The sequence below is a fragment of the Geotrypetes seraphini genome, chromosome 6, assembly GCF_902459505.1.
Source record: "Geotrypetes seraphini chromosome 6, aGeoSer1.1, whole genome shotgun sequence".
NCBI classification, from domain to species: domain Eukaryota; kingdom Metazoa; phylum Chordata; class Amphibia; order Gymnophiona; family Dermophiidae; genus Geotrypetes; species Geotrypetes seraphini.
The window spans coordinates 116,347,629-116,364,851 of NC_047089.1; the positions used below are offsets into that span (position 1 = coordinate 116,347,629).

Below are 17,223 nucleotides of genomic sequence, written 5' to 3' on the forward strand. Positions count from 1 at the left end.
CTTAGGGCTGTGTTTTGTATTATTTGTAGTTGTTTTATCATGGTTGCTGTGCATGGGAGATATAATATGTTGCAGTAGTCTATTAGACCTAGGATTAGGGATTGTACCAAGAGTTGGAATTGTTTTCTGTCGAAGAATTTTCTGACTTGCCTCAGGTTTCTCATGACTGCGAATTATTTTTTTTATTGTTTTGTTGATTTGTGGCTGCATTGTACAGCCTCTCTCTATTAGCACTCCCAAGAGTTTTAAAGTGGGTTGTATGTTGTAGAGTTTATGAAAAGGTTTGTTATGGTTGGGGTTTTGTTATTTTCGAGTAGGATAAAGTTTGTTTTGTCCGGATTTAGTTTTAGTTTGTGGTCTTTCATCCATGTTGCTATTGTTTCAAGTGTTCTGTGTATTGTGTTTGCCATGGGTGGTGCTGGTTGATCAAACAGAAGGAGAATGGTGATGTCGTCTGCATAGCTGTAGAAGGTTAGACTTTGACCAAAGGGCCGCCGCGTGAGCAGACTGCTGGGCACGATGGACCACTGGTCTGACCCAACAGCGGGAATTCTTATATTCTTATGTTTGTCTAGGTAGGAGCCGAGGGAGGTAATGTATAGGTTGAAGAGTGTGGGAGAAAGAGGTGATCCTTGGGGTACTCCACAGGGGTTAGACCATGGCTCAGATTTTTCTTTGTTTTAACTCTATATGTTCTGGATTGTAGGAATCCTTTAAACCATGATAGTACCTTACCACTAATTCCTATTGAGTCCAGTATCTGTAGAAGAATGTTATGGTCTACCAGGTCAAAGGCTGCGGAGAGATCTAGTTGGATAATTAGCATTTTTTTGCCTGTGCTGAGGTGTTGTCTGTGCTGAGGTGTTGTATGAAACCATGAGTGAGCCTAGTAGAGTCTCAATGCTGTGGTTGGTTCTGAAGCCTGATTGTGTTGGGTGGAGTAGGTTGTGGTTCTCTAGGTATGAGTTTAGGACTTTGACTATGAGGCCTCCCATTAGCTTGACATAAAGTGGTATTGAGGCTATGGGTCTGTAATTGGATGGTTGGTCTGCTCCTTTGGGGTCTTTCAGAATTGGAGTAATGATGATTTCGCTGAGGTCTTGTGGGGAAAAGGCCGTCAGTTAGTAGGGTTTGTATCCATTGTAAGAGAAGGGTGCAAAATAGTGTACTGGGGGCTTTCAGTAGGTATGGGGGGCAGTGGTTGAGGTTGCAAGTTGTATTGCTGTATTTTTTGTAGAGCTTGTTGAAGTATGACCATAGTATTGGTGAGAAGTGGGACCATGTTCTGTCTGCTGCAATTACTTCTTCTGAGGAGGGTGTTGTGATCTCTTCTAGGTGCATAGGTGTTCCACTGAAGGTGGATCTTATGGTTGCGATTTTGTCTTTGAAGAATGTTGCTAAGAGGGTGGCTGTGGGGGCACTGTTGCTTGTCAGGTAGGGTTTGGTGTCTGTGAGTTCTTTTAGTAGTTGGAATAGTTTTTTTGTGTCTCGGGATTCTTCTCCTATTTGCTTTGTGTAGAATGTTTTTTGTTTTTCTTTTGATTTTTGTTTGTATTCTCGGTTCAGTTTTCTCCATTTTATTTTCGTGGAGTCTTGACTGTTTTTCCTCCATTTTCTTTCTAGTTGTCTGCATTGTCTTTTTAGTAGGAGACAAACCATTTGTCAGATTTTCTATGGATTTTGGTTTTGGTTTGTTCTGGAGCTAGCTCATCTAGGGTTGCTGCACTTAGTTGGCTCCATTGTGAGATGAAGTTTTGGGGGTTATAGTCTTGGATTATGGCGTCTGTTTACATCCAGAAATTGGTGGGGGTCGATGTGCTTACTTGAGATGTAGGTTATTTTTTGTGTTTAGTTTGGTTTTGTTGTTGGTCCAGTTGATGTAGAAGGAGTACGTATAATGATCTGACCAGAGGGAGCGATACCAGGTTCCATTTGATGTGTGAATTTCTGGTTGTGTGGGTTGTTGGGTCATGTAGGCTGCAATGTCGAGTGGGTGGCCTTTTTCATGAGCTGTTTGTGGGTCTAATATCTTGTATGTTAAGGCCTCGAGGTAAGAGAATTGGTTTTCAAGGTGGAGGTTTAGATCTCCTAGGATTAAATTGTAAGTTGTCGTTAATGAGTTTCGGTAGATAAAGTCTTCAAATTTTTGTTTTGCTGTGTTCTAGTTTCTCGGTGTTATGTAGCAAAGCATGCAGTTTAGGTGCCTTTGAGTGAGGTGCCTGAGAGTTGATAGGCTAGTAAGTCCATTGTATGGGTAGTAATTTTTAGGTCTATGGTGTTTTGGGCAATGATGGCAATTCCTCCTCTTTTGTTTTCTCTGTAGACCACTATCATTTTATATCCTTTAGGGCAGACTTCTGTTATTCTGGGGTCTGTTTCAGAGGTAAGTCAGGTTTCAGTGAGAAAGAGGCAGTCTAGTTTTTCCCTTTCTATCCAGTTTTTTATGTGTTCTGTTTTTGGGCCTATGGCTCTTAGTTTAGGTATGCATATGTGAGATTGATGTAGTTTGTTGATTCGCTACGAGTTGTTTTCAGGTAGATGAGCGATCTTTGGTGAGAGTGCGTTTTGGTCTTGTAGGGGTTTGTCTGTTTTCTTGTTATTTGTGTGTTGGGGTGGTAGATTTAGGTCTGGTAGTTTGATTGTTGTGATTCATCTGGATGGGCGGAGAATTCCATTGGTATTTGATATAGTTGGTATTGGGAAGATGTTGTTTGCTGTTGTCTTCTGGTTGGCTAGGATCAGGGCAATCAGTAAGATAGCTTGTGTGTGTTTTTGTGGTGTAGTTAACATTTCGAGAGTAAGCGTGTTTGGTAGTGTGATTGTATGAAACCAAATTGTAGGTTGTATGTAGGTTAGTTGGGTTTGAAATTGTGGTAGTTCAGTTGCATCTCAGTAGCTTCACTATAGGTGCTCGTTACTGCGCCTTTGACGTGTGTCGAACGGCTGTGTGCCATTATGGTTGTGTCTTTTAAGTGGTTTGGTGGCTTGTAGCGTCGGGGAGGGGCGGAGTGTGCTCCCACGCCCGATGAAGTCTTCCCGACTGCTACCAGAGAAGGCAGGTAGAAATTCAAACTGTCCCGCTGGGCTTTCCAACTGGCTCAGCGGGTTGTAGCGTCGGGTGGGGGCGGAGTATGCTCCCCACGCTTTGATGAAGTCCTCCCGACTGCTACCGGAGAAAGGTAGGCAGAAATTCAAACTGTCCCGCTGAACCTTCCAACTGACTCAGAGGGTCGTAGCATCGGTGAGTGGCGGAGTGCTCTGCCAAGCCTGAGGGTTCCTCAGACTCTCCGGCGGCAGGTAGAAAAGAATGGTGTATCCAAAGGAGGGTGAAAGATTTTTTTTTTTTTTAAAGTTGGAGAGTTTTCCTGCTTAGCCATATGATATTCTGCCTGCGCTTTCGCCAGACGTATCTCTCTCTTGGGTTCTTTTCAGTTTTACACTGTAGTCCTTTCTATACTCCTTTTCTTGGTTTTTTTTTATATTTCAGGAATGCCAACTCTTTTGCCTTTATTTTCTCTGCCACTAGTTTGGAGAACCATATTGGTTTCTTTTTCTTCACATAAAGGTCTGTGGCCATTTTTATGACTCCTTATCAGCTTAAATCACTGTTTTTTCCACTTCTCTTATGTCCTTCCATCCTAACAGCTCTTTCTTCAGGTACTTTCCCCATTTTATTAAAGTCCGTACATTTGAAATCTAGGACTTTAAGTATCGTGCGGCCACTCTCCACTTTAGCTGTTATATCAAACCAAACTGTTTGATGATTGCTACTTCCCAGGTGAGCACGCACTCAAATATTAGAGATACTCTACCCATTTGTGAGGACCAGATCCAGTATCGCTTTTTCCTTCGTGGGTTCTGTCACCATTTGTCTGAGCAGAGCCTCTTGAAAGGTATCCACAATCTCTCTACTTCTTTCCGATTCCGCAGACGGAACATTCCAGTCCGCATCCGGCAGGTTAAAATCTCCCAACAGCAGAACCTCCTCTTTCCTTCCAAACTTTTGGAGATCCACAATCAGATCTTTACCAATTTGCTGTGATTGAGTCGGAGGTCTATAGACTACACCCACGTAGATAGTTCCATCTTCTCTTTTCAGAGCGATCCATATCACTTCTTCCTCTCCCCAGATCCCTTGCATTTCAATTACTTGGCTATCAATCTTTACATAAGAGCTACTCCTCCACCTTTTTGACCATCTCTGTCCTTCCTAAAAAGATTATATCCCGGTATGTTTGCTTCCCATCCATGGGATTCACTGAACCATGTTTCAGTGATAGCAACAATATCCAGGTCTGCCTCTAACATCAGGTCTTGCAGATCATGAACTTTGTTGCTTAGACTGCGAGCGTTTGTGGTCATCGCTTTCCAGCTATTTTTCAGAGGTTATGTGGTTTTTTGTATAGTTTTTTTTTCGTTTCACTTCCCGTTGCAATGCTAAGAAGTGAGTTCCCAATATTGTTTATGTTGCAATCTTTATTGTCTTTTGCAGGGGGTGGCCTCTATAATTGTTTTTCATACATAAGCCACCCCCACCTAAAATAGGGTTTAGAAATACACTTCAGGAAATAAAAAAACTTTTAATAAACTTCAAATATGCATAATTAGGTATAAAATAAAAATAACTCCAAATAATATTGTAAATATTCTAGCTAATATGAAACCCTCCCTGAAGATTTTCTGCTTACCACAGTGTTTCCCGTATCACCTGCATCTCTGTGACATAGGTTCTGTCATCTGGTGTGTAAAGGGGCTCAGTAGTATACAAATGTTGCACCCTAAAGAAAAAAATATATTCATTATATTTTCTAACTACTATGAATAATTTTTTTTATAATTATAGAAACCCATGATAGACTTTCTGAAGAAATATGAAAAACTTGGTCAATTTTACTTATAGGTACAATGAATCTATGACCAAAAGTATTTACATTATGCTAGCAGAAAAGCAGGCAACCTCACTGGGACACAGCCACTGCCAGGGGAAGAAATAGGACTTCAGCTTAGGTTTTATAGTTCTCAAACACAAAAAAGCAAGGTTGCTTACCTGGAGTAGCCTAATGGTTAAAGCAGTGGACTGAGAACCAGAGAAATCTGATTCAAATCCCACTGCTACACCTTATGATCTTGAGCAATCACTTAACTATTCATTGCCTCAGAACTTACAAACGTACAAAGTATGTAACACGCCTTGAACTTTTGAGAGGCATGTGCTAAATCTAATTCCATATTTCTTATAACTGCTATTATTCATGAACACAAGGATAACCAGACATGTGGATTAAATAATGTAATTATTGTAAGCTGATGTTCTCAAGGAATGTTTCTCCAGGATGAGAATGAAGCTTTATGAAAAAAATTGGAGCACAAAGGATTGATTTAGGTGAAATTCCATGACTACTTTTGGAAGTAATTTAGGATAAGTCGGGGGAGGGTACAGACACAAACAACATACCTGGCGAACTAAACTTCAAATACTATTTTGAGGATGTGGTAAGTAGTCACCGAAAGTCTGGGTCAGGGGCGAGTACACACACCTTCGAGTCGGGGGTAGGTTCACATCATAAGTATGGGCCACATTATAATTCCAGGTCTAGGGGGAGTACACATTGTAATTCTGGGTCCAGGGGGAACATATACAACGCAAATATTGCTAGGTCTAGGAGGAACATATATAACGCAAATTATGCTGAAGGTGTTCAAGTAGCTCAAGCAGGTATATCCCCACTGATACGTAACAAAAATACAACATGGAGGGCTATGTACGTCAACGCACACAGTTTGGGAAACAAGATCCTGGAGTTGGAAAAAGAAATAAGGAATGCCGACCTGGATGTGGTGGCAATATCTGAGACCTGGCTCACAGACTTCCACGGGTGGGACATGGTCATACCGGGTTACAACTTGCTTCGCCGGGACAGAGAAGGCAGATTGGGAGGAGGTGTAGCATTATATACTAAAGATGACATTAAGGTCACAAGAATCTCAGATGTCCAATACACTGGGGAATCCCTTTGGGTTAATTTGGCCAGAGGGAAGGACAAATGCTTGTATCTTGGCATAATTTACAGACCCCCAAGACAACAGGATGACCTGGATATAGAAATAATCAGGGATATAGAAAATATCACCTTGCGTGGGGACACAGTATTGATAGGTGACTTCAACATGCCTGATGTGGATTGGGATACACTAACCTCTGATTCCGGAAGCAACAGGAGGCTATTAAACTCTATGAAGGGAGCTGGTCTGAAGCAACTGGTGTTGAACCCAACAAGGGATCAGGCAATACTGGACCTATTACTTACCAACGGAGAAAGTGTCACAGAGGTCTCGGTGGGTGACACATTGGCCTCCAGTGACCACAACATGGTATGGTTCAATCTTAGGAAAGGTTTCACTAAATCTAACATGCTGATCAAGGTCCTCAAATTCAAGGACACAAACTTCCAAGACATGGGTTCCTTTGTTCACCAGGCGCTAAAAAGCCAAGCAAAAACCGATAGCATGGAAGAAATGTGGTCGACTTTGAAAGCCACCATACAAGAAGCGACAAACTGCTATGTTAAATTAGTAAGTAAACGGCGAAGAAACAACAAGCCGCAATGGTTCACTGCGGAGATCTTAGGAGAAGAAAAAAGGAGAAGAAAAAAGCATTCATCTCTTACAAACAATCGGGGAAACAGGACTCTAGAGCAGACTACCTGACCAAGTCAAAAGCAGTCAAAACAGCAGTCATGGAGGCTAAATTCCACATGGAGGAGTCTCTGGCAAAGAACATCCAGAAGAGAAATAAATCCTTCTTCACGTATATCAGTGACAGAAGTAAAAACTCAGGCGGGATTGTACATCTTAGGAAACCAGACGGAGACTATGTGGAAAAGGATTCCGAAAAAGCCCAACTATTAAATGAATACTTCAGCTCAGTCTTCACCCGTGAAGCGCCGGGGCTTGGCCCTCAGATACAGACAAGGGCTGACTCAGTTGACCCGTTTAGTAACTTCGAGTTTACGCACAGCAGTGTCTACGGTGAGCTGTCAAAACTCAAGATTAACAAGGCAATGGGGCCTGACAACCTACACCCCAGGGTGCTTAGGGAGTTGAGTGATGTCTTGGCGGAGCCACTGTCAGCGCTCTTCAACCTCTCCCTTAGTACAGGCAGCGTCCCGTTGGACTGGAGGACGGCTAACGTCATTCCACTCCACAAAAAAGGCTCAAAGATGGAGACAGCAAACTACAGACCAGTGAGTCTAACATCAATAGTGAGCAAACTAATGGAAACTCTAATCAAACACCAATTGGATAAGATCCTGGATGAGGAAAATCTACGGGACCCCCGTCAACATGGATTTACTAAGGGGAGATCATGCCAATCCAACCTGATCAGCTTCTTTGACTGGGTCACGGGGAAGCTGGATGTTGGGGAGTCCCTGGACATCGTGTACCTGGACTTTAGCAAAGCATTTGATAGCGTACCACACCGCAGGTTGCTGAGCAAGATGAGTTCTATAGGATTAGGTGACACATTGACGAAATGGGTTAAGAACTGGCTTGGTGGTAGGCTTCAAAGGGTAGTGGTGAACAGCACCCCCTCAGAAATGACGGAGGTGATCAGTGGAGTGCCACAGGGCTCGGTCTTGGGCCCGACCCTATTCAACATCTTTATAAGAGACTTGGCAGAAGGGCTTCGAGGTAAAATAGCATTATTCGCCGATGATGCCAAACTAAGTAATGTAGTGGGCAAATGCACAACGGACGAAGATTCAATGCCCGACAACATGATGCACGACCTACTCCTACTGGAGCGCTGGTCTAGGACCTGGCAACTTAGCTTCAATGCCAAAAAATGCAAAGTCATGCACCTAGGCAACCATAATCCATACAAGACTTATACCCTTAATGGTGAGATCCTAACAAGAACGGTAGCAGAACGAGACTTGGAGGTGATCGTCAGTGAGGACATGAAGGCTGCCAGTCAGGTAGAGCAGGCCTCATCCAAGGCAAGACAGATCCTAGGTTGCATACGCAGGGGGTTTCATCAGCCGTAAGCCGGAAGTCATTATGCCATTGTATAAATCCATGGTGAGGCCCCACCTGGAATACTGTGTGCAATTCTGGAGGCCACATTATCGCAAAGATGTGCTGAGATTGGAGTCGGTTCAGAGAATGGCCACCCGGATGGTCTCGGGGCTCAAAGATCTCCCGTACGTAGAACGGTTAGACAAACTGCAGCTATACTCGCTCGAGGAGCGCAGAGAGAGGGGGGACATGATCGAGACGTTCAAGTATCTCACGGGCCGCATCGAAGTGGAAGAATATATCTTCTGTTTCAAGGGACCCACGGCAACAAGAGGGCATCCGTGGAAAATCAGATGCGGGAAACTACGAGGTGACACCAGGAAATTCTTTTTCACTGAAAGGGTGGTTGATCGTTGGAATAGTCTTCCACTGCAATCCTGGTGATTGAGGCCAGCAGCGTGCCTGATTTTAAGGCCAAATGGGATCGACACGTGGGTTCTATTCACTAGGCAAAGGTAGGGGAGGGTCATTAGGGTGGGCAGACTAGATGGGCTGTGGCCCTTATCTGCCGTCTATTTCTATGTTTCTATGTTAAGTCATGATGAAATAATGTGAAAGGTGGATCAGAAACCAATGCTTGAAGTTCACTCACTCAACGAGCGAAAGTGATAGAGATCAAGAAGAACACTTTCCAAGAGAGAAACTTAAGATGAGTAGATGCCACTGGTTTTAATGGTAGCTTCATTAGAATGGCTAGGACTACATTAAGATCTCTGACAACTGGAGACAGCATGAGTAGAGGTTTGGAGTTGAATCATAAACCAGAAAACAAGCGGATGAGTAGCCAGAGGTTTATTGTTGACAGGAGCTTGGAAAGCACTAATAGCACCGAGGTGAACTCTGACCGAAATAGTCTTAAATCCTAAACTGGATAAATGGAGAAGATAATCCAACACTGAAGGAAGAGAAGAGGAGGAAGCATGCACATGATGGAGATTACGCTACGAATTGAAGTGTGTCCACTTATGTTGATTGCATTCTCGAGTAGAAAGTTTTCAAGAAGCAGCTATAATGGTTTTTACTAAGTCAGAAAGATTGAGATATAAAAGAGATCCTTGAATCTATGTGAGCAGAGATAGAAAGATCTATAAAGAAATTGGATCCTTGGTACTCAGCTGAAGTAGAAGGGAAAACAAAGGTTGTCTAGGCCACTGAGGAGCTATCAGGATCGTGGTGGCTGACTCACGCTTGAGCTTCACTAAGGTCTTTAGAATGAGAGGGATTGGCGGTAATGCAGAGAGGAACTTGTTTGTCCAATCCAGAAGAAATGCAACTGCTTTGAGATGATGAGGTGAGTACTGTCTGGAGCAGAACTGAGACAATTTGTGGTTGTGGTGAGACGCAAACAGGTTTATCTGAGGAGTCCCTCCAAGACTTTGGAGTTGAGAGTTCACTCGTGCAGCTGAAGAAATCTGCTGAGCTTGTGGGCTACAACATTCTGTTTTCCTTGTACATATATGGCTTTGAGAAATATGTTTTGAGGAATTGCCCAGTTTCAAATTTGCTCTGCTTCTTGACACAGAGGAAGAGAACCTGTTCTTCCCTGTTTGTTCATGAAGGACTTGGTTGACAAAATGCTTCCAGAGTGTGGCCGTTCAGATGAATCACACATAGGTGAATCACACATTCAAAAATAGTGTCTAAGGGCCAGGATCTCCTACAGAAGTTGTTCTAATTTGATAATCAGAACTTTTGCTGTCCATCTAGAAAACATCCATCTACCTGCAGTTGAGATGTTTAGAAATGGCTATAGAAAAAGAAAAAAACAGGGGAAAACAACACAATCACAAATATGCACAAATCAGAGTGGAATTGTCCAGAAGAGAATGATGTGCACTAAAGAAGTGCCCTCCAATATGTCTGATGATTTGAAGATCTTTATTGTTCAAACATCAATAAAACACATTCATCGACTCTACATGTATATGTTTCAGCCATCAAGGCCTGCCTCAGGAGTCTATAAATCTATAATAATAAAACGCTAAGCGTGCATGCGCACTCTCACCGCGTGTTTCCTGAGATCTGATCTGTTGGGATATGCCGGCAAGAGTGCACATGCACGCTTACTATGTATCTGAAGGTGCACTAGAGACGCGACAGGCGCGTTCGGCGACGGGACATTTACAGGCAGCCACAGAGTGGAAAAATAAAAGTGTACCATAGTCGTCAGAGGGCGCGGGGTTGCGGTCCGGGAGTGACAGAAAAGGAGAAGAGAGAGTTGGTGTCACTCGGAGACGGCCGCCGCAGCCCCTGTCACCGCTTAGGCCTCCCCGCTACTCACGCACCCTCCGAAGAGCTGGGGCACAAAGAGCGCCTCCTGCTCCCCCCCCCCCCCCCCGGTACGAACTGAGAAACGGAGCTGGCCCGGCCTCCATGACAGACCCGAGGAGCCCAGCAACTTTCCGCCCCGGCTCTTGCGCTGACCCCACCGCCCGGGACCCAAGTCCTTTGCCCCCCCCCCTTCCTTCCCTTCCCGCGGTCCCGACTACGAACCTGGTGATTACAGCAGCGTGTGCAGCGTTGTTGCTTTCTCTAGAAATAAGAACCTTAGAGACATGTTAGTACCTTCCACACTTCCAGATCCAAGAACTAATGACAATGGTCCATTTGGTCATATACCATGTGGACACTGTTCAGTTTGCAAACATAGTATGACCATCTCAAATTATTTGCATCCTGTTACTGGCGCTAATATTACATTAAGAGAATATAGTGATTGTAATACTACTCATGTGATCTATGCAATCATATGTCCATGTTTAAAGTGGTATATTGGCAAAACAAAACGTATGATTAAAACTAGGATGATCGAACATTGGAGTTGCATTAGTAGGAATATACAGTCTTCACCAATAGTACAACATTGATATGAAAAGGGCCACTGCATTGAAGATTTAAAGTTTTTTGACATAAGAGTAATTAAAATAAGGTGGAGGGGCGGTGATTTAGATTCTCTTCTTATGAAGGAAGAACAGCATTATATTCATAATTTTAATACAGTAATTCCAAATGGGCTGAATATGGAACTCGATCTGAGACCATTTTTATGATTGTTTATATGGCAAATGAACTTCAATGTAGGGAAATGCAAGGTCATGCATATAGGGAAAAAGAACCCGATGTTCAGCTACCAAATGGGGGGATTAGTACTAGAGGCAAGTAACCTTGAAAAGGGCTTGGGTGTGCTGGTGGACACAACAATGAAGTCAACAGCACAATGCGCAGCAGCCTCAAAAAAAGCAAACAGAATGTTGGGTATAATTAAGAAGAGTATTACAACCAGAATGAAGGAAGTCATCATGCCGCTGTATCGCGCGATGGTGCGCCCGCATCTGGAATATATGGAGATACTTGAGAGGGTTCAGAGAAGAGCGATAAAAATGATAAAAGGTATGGAAAACCTTTCATACGCAGACAAGCTAGAAAGGCTGGGGCTCTTCATCCTGGAGAAGCGGAGACTCAGAGGAGACATGATAGAGACTTACAAGATCATGAAGGGCATAGAGAAGGTGGAAAGGGACAGGTTCTTCAGCCTATTGGGAACTACAAGAACAAGGGGGCACTCAGAGAAATTGAAAGGGGACAGGTTTAGAACCAATGTTAGGAAATTTTTCTTCACTCAGAGGGTGGTAGACACCTGGAATGCGCTTCCGGAGGATGTGATAGGTCAGAGTACATTAAAGAGATTCAAAGAGGGATTGGACACATTCCTGAAGGATACGGGGATTGAGGGATATAGATAGAGGTAGAGATAGGATTATGGAAGGGTATAGATAGAAGAATAATGGGGATTGAAAGATTTTAGACAAAGGATCACTTACAGGTCATGGACCTGATGAGTCGCCACGGAAGCGGACTCCTGGGCACGATGGACCCCTGGTCTGACCCAGCGGAGGCAACTTCTTATGTTCTTATGTTCACTCTTGTTTCTCTATAGTCTGTATTGGACATGCCAGCCTTATGGTTTATCTTTATATTTTTTTTAGAACTGCCTTTATATGAGTGTTACTGAATCAAAGTTTTTATAGAAATAATTGTACAGCAGCACTTTTTGAAACCATATTTCTTCTTTTTTTACCTTCTTATTTTGATCGATAAATTTTTAAGGATGTATGATGTGGTTTTGATATTTTTGGAAATTTGTCACGTTTGTATTTATGTCAAGTTGTGATGATCATACTTGTGGTGTTCATCATTATTATTTCATTTAAGGAGCTTTTTGGATGCCATTTAGTACATTTTACATTGTATGTGGTCACACATTCCCCTTTGTTTTGCACTTTCTACATCGTATGCATAAAGTTTCTATTGTTTTGATTCACAATCTAGCCTGCTAAGAATTAGTCAATATGGTGGGACACGTACATTGGCTGTTTTTTAAAAACATGTTACGTCATACACCATAGGCAGCTTCAAATTAGACTACTCCAAAGCGATTTCATAACGAGATGTAAGGTGGAAGTTGACATCTCCTGTATTACACGTGGGGTAAGTTTCAAATTTTCATTTATTTTCTGTTTACTCAACATGTATTCCTTGGTGCAATTTTGGCAGCTTTTAAATAAATCCAGCTTTCCTTAAGCCGTTCCTTAACAGCAGCCATTGTAGTATACGTCGGCCCGCTCTTCTAAGGATTTAAGTTGTTTTTAAGTGTTTATTAAGTAATAGGCAAGTTTTTAATAATATTATTAGCAGGCATTTTTAACTTTATAAGGTATAAATAGGTTTGTTGCATCCAATAATTCATTAGCACTGGGCAATTGTTCGGTAAGTGCTTTGAAGCTAGTTCATCACGTTGTTTTGTGTTGAGCCTCATTTCTTGGTGTTCCCGATGTTTTTTAGTATTCCCGATGCTTTGTTAGTCTCTTCTTTTTTTGCCGGTTTTCTTTTTATCAAAAGCTTCAATGTGTCATGGCTTTCTTTTCTTCATGAATAGTATTAAGTTAACATCACTGAAACTGGGTAAGTTATAAAATAATAACTTAACTTTATGAAGGGTTTGAGGTCCCAACGTGGCCCCGTTTCACTTTCTTCCTCAGGAGACCCAATCATAAATTTGATAAAAGTCCTTTAAAACTCTGAATAATATTAGAATTGGTGATGTATAATTGCTTCACTGCTGGAAATTGCTCTCTCTTCACAAAGATATTCTCAAACTGGCAGGGGCGGTAGCTTAGTTTTATGGAGTTCCATTGTTTCAATTTGTGCCCAGTCTGGTCTCGGGGTATTACTCCAGAGACCTGTGGCAGATAAGGTTTGGCCTTTAACCTGGTTGTTATAGAGATGGACTTTTTTTTAACTTACTACAGAGATTACATTCCGGGGGGAGGGGTTCCCTCTCTTTTTTTGCAGATGCATATATGATGAATTAAATTTTAGTAAACTATTAAAATACAATAGTACTCACAAATGTAGGAATTTTCATTTTAAGGGTCTTAGATTAGAATATAATTACTTCAAAAATGAACTGGAGGATTTATATAGGAAAAAGTAGATTTTGTGGGAGTGGGTTGGCCACTCCCCTTCTCTTTCACTGAGACAAAGGATCTTCAGTGCATGCTGTTAATGACTCAGTAGCATAGGAGAAGCAGAAATAATTTAAATTTGTGTGTATGGATAATTTTCTTTGTAAGTATATTGCAATACTTTTTCTTTATTTTTTCAGTATTTTTATAAATGATGTAAGCTTGTATTAGAATGTAGCTCTTAGAAATCCCTGCGTGAGGGGGAATACACTCTACCAATATGCATGCAAAAGCCTTATATCGTTATCAAGTATTCTTGACCAATTATATGCAGCCAGTAAAATGTCAACATATATTAGGTATATATAAGCAAACATAGCAGGATAGAATTTTGAGGCCGTTAAGTCAGAGCAGCTGCATTTACACCAAACATGTCAAACTCTGGCCTGCGGGCCAAATCTGACATAAGAACATAAGAATTGCCACTGCTGAGTCAGACCAGTGGTCCATCATGCCCAGCAGTACACTCACGCGGCGGCCCTCTGGTCTAAGACCAGCACCCTAACTGAGACTAGCCCTACCAGTGCACGTTCTTATTCAGCAGAAACTTGTCTAACTTTGTCTTGAATCCTTGGAGGGTGTTTTCCCCTATAACAGCCTCTGGAAGAGTGTTACAGCTTTCTACCACTCTCTGGGTGAAGAAGAACTTCCTTACGTTTGTACAGAATCTATCCCCTTTCAACTTTAGAGAGTGCCCTCTTGTTCTCCCTACCTTGGAGAAGGTGAACAACCTGTCCTTATCTATTAGGTCTATCCCCTTAAGTACCTTGAATGTTTCGATCATGTCCCCTCTCAATCTCCTCTGTTCGAGGGAGAAGAGGCCCAGTTTCTCTAATCTTTCGCTGTACGGCAGCTTCTCCAGCCCCTTAACCATCTTAGTCGCTCTTCTCTGGACCCTTTTGAGTAGTACCGTGTCCTTCTTCATGTACGGCGGCCAGTGCTGGACGCAGTACTCCAGGTGAGGGCATACCAAGGCCCGGCACAGCGGCATGATAACCTTCTCTGCTCTGTTCGTGATCCCCTTCTTTATCATTCGTAGCATTCTGTTTGCTCTTTTTGCTGCCGCCGCACTTTGTATGGAGGGCTTCATCGACTTGTCGATCAGAACTCCCAAGTCCTTTTCCTGGGAGGTCTCTCCAAGTACCGCCCCGGACATCCTGTATTCCTGCATGAGATTTTTGTTACCGACATGCATCACTTTACACTTATCCACGTTGAACCTCATCTGCCATGTCGATGCCCATTCCTCGAGCTTGATTATGTCACATTGCAGATCTTCGCAATCCCCTGCGTCTTTACTACTCTGAATAACTTCGTATCATCTGCAAATTTAATCACCTCGCTCGTCGTGTTCTCTCCAGCAGATTCAATTTCCTCTTTGATGTATATGGCAACGCCTCCACCTTTTTGAGCCACTCTGTCTCTGCGGTATAGTTTGTATCCTGGTAGCACTTGTCCCAGATGTTTTCCTCAGTCCACCATGTTTCCGTGATGCCTATGATGTCAACGTTATCTTTTTGTGCTATGGCTTCTAATTCACCCATCTTATTTGTAAGGCTCCTTGCGTTTGTGTAAGAACATAAGAAATGCCCTCACTGAATCAGACCTTTGGTCCATCCAGTCCGGTGACCCGCACATGCGGAGGCCAATCTAGGTGTTCCTTGATGGAGACCTAGGTGCTCCCTTATGATGACCATATTTAGCCATATCCCTCAATGTGATTTGCAAGGAGGTGCGCATCCAGCTTGCACTTGAATCCCATAATGGAGGTTTCAATCACAACCTCCTCCGGGAGAGCATTTCAAACTTCCACCACTCGCTGTGTGAAACAGAACTTCCTGACATTCGTCCTGGGCTTGTCGCCCCTCAATTTCAGCTCGTGCCCTCTTATCTGAGTCTCATTTGACAACGTGAATAATGATGCTTCTTGCTCTATTTTGTCGAGTCCTTTTAGTATTTTGAAAGTCTCTATCATATCCCCTCGCAGTCTTCTCAAGGGTGAACAAGCTCAGTTTTCCGAGGCGTTCTTTGTAGCTCAAATTACCCATACCTTTTACTAGCTTCGTGGCTCGCCTCTGCACCCTCTCCAGTAGGGTTATATCCTTCTTTAGGCGAGGAGACCAGTGTTGGACACAGTACTCCAGGTGTGGTCTGACCATTGCTCTGTAAAACGGCATTATGACATCCGCCGATCTACTTGAGATACCCTTCTTTATCATGCCCAACATCCTGTTAGCTTTCTTTGCCGCTGCTGCACATTGTGTGTCTATCAGTACCCCCATGTCTCTTTCTTGTTCGCTCTTGCCCAACGTCACACCTAACATTTTATATTCATGTTCCCTGTTCTTTGTGCCCAGGTGCATCACTTTACATTTGTCTATATTAAACTTCATCTGCCACTTTTCTGCCCACTTCTGTAGCTGGTTCAAATCTCTTTGGAGTTTGCAGCTTTTTCCTTTCTTGCATTTCCTTCCCTCTTGTGTCCTTTTCGATCTCTCTTGCCTGTAATCTGGTGAGTCTTTCCCTCTCTCTTCCTGCACGGTATCCTCTGGGTATACGGGTTCCCGAACCATCGACTCTCTCTCTCTGTCGACTTTCCTCTTCTTCCTAGTTTAAAAACTTGTCCACTTCTCTCTTGATGTTGCTTGCAGGTAGCCTTGTTCCGTCTCTGCTGAGGTGGAGTCCATCCTTCCTGTAGAGCTTGCTCTTCCCCCCAGAATGTTGTCCAGTTGTGCATGAAGTGGAATCCTTCTTCCTCACACCAGCACCGCATCCACGCGTTGACTGCTTGCAGCTCCATCTGCCCTGGGTACCGGCAGGATCTCCGAGAATGCTATCCTCTAAACTAAACTAAACCTTAAGTTTATATACCGCATCATCTCCACGGATGTTGTGGAGCTCGGCACTGTTTACAAGAACTTAAAATATAGGAAGAGAAGGAAAAAAAAAAAAAAAGGTTTTCCCCCCCTTCTTCCCGGTCTAACCTAAAGATTTGGCCCACCATTCCTACCCTCCCTCCATCCCGGCTTCCTGGTTTCCTCTGGTCCGCCGGCACGAACCGCTGCTGCTCTTCACTCGCATCTGCCTTCACCTGGCCTCCTCTTCAAAGCAGCCTACTGAGGATCGCCAGCTGGCTGTAGCGAACCTCGCAGGCCGCTGTCCACCTCAGTAGCACGTTCCCTCTGCGTTCTGGTTTTCAGCTTCCTTCCTAGTATCCGGAACTGGTCCTTCAGTACTTCCCTGTTGTAGTTCCTATTGCTCACGTTGTTCATCCCCACATGGATCACCACCGCCGTATCTTCTTCTTCCACACTGTTGAGGATCCTGTTGATGCGGCTCACTATGTGTTCTACCCTGGCTCCCGGTAGGCAGGTCACCAGCCAATCAAGTCTTCCTCCCGCTATGTGGCTGTCAACTTGTCTGATGATGGAGTCACCCACGACGATTGCTGTCCTCTCTATCTTCTCCTGATTCTCCAGCCTCAGGTCCGTGTCCCTGGTGTATGTCCATCTCTCCTGCTGCAGGTCCGTATCCTTCGTTCTCGCTACTGTATCACCCATTTCTTCCTGGTGGTTGTCTGTTGGGTGGTCTACACTCTCTGTAGGTGTCTTTCGGCAGT

At 43.4% G+C, this 17,223-nt stretch overlaps 1 protein-coding gene across 4 annotated transcripts in view; it reads right to left on the reverse strand.

Annotated features, from left to right (window-relative positions):
- Positions 1–17,223, reverse strand: part of TUBGCP5 (tubulin gamma complex associated protein 5) — a 1,496,334-nt gene that overhangs the window by 1,002,014 nt on the left and 477,097 nt on the right. For all 4 annotated transcript variants that reach the window (XM_033947661.1, XM_033947658.1, XM_033947659.1 and 1 more), the window contains one exon: positions 4,689–4,778. In XM_033947661.1, the coding sequence (XP_033803552.1) occupies positions 4,689–4,778 (90 nt within the window). The remainder of the gene's footprint in view (positions 1–4,688; positions 4,779–17,223) is intronic.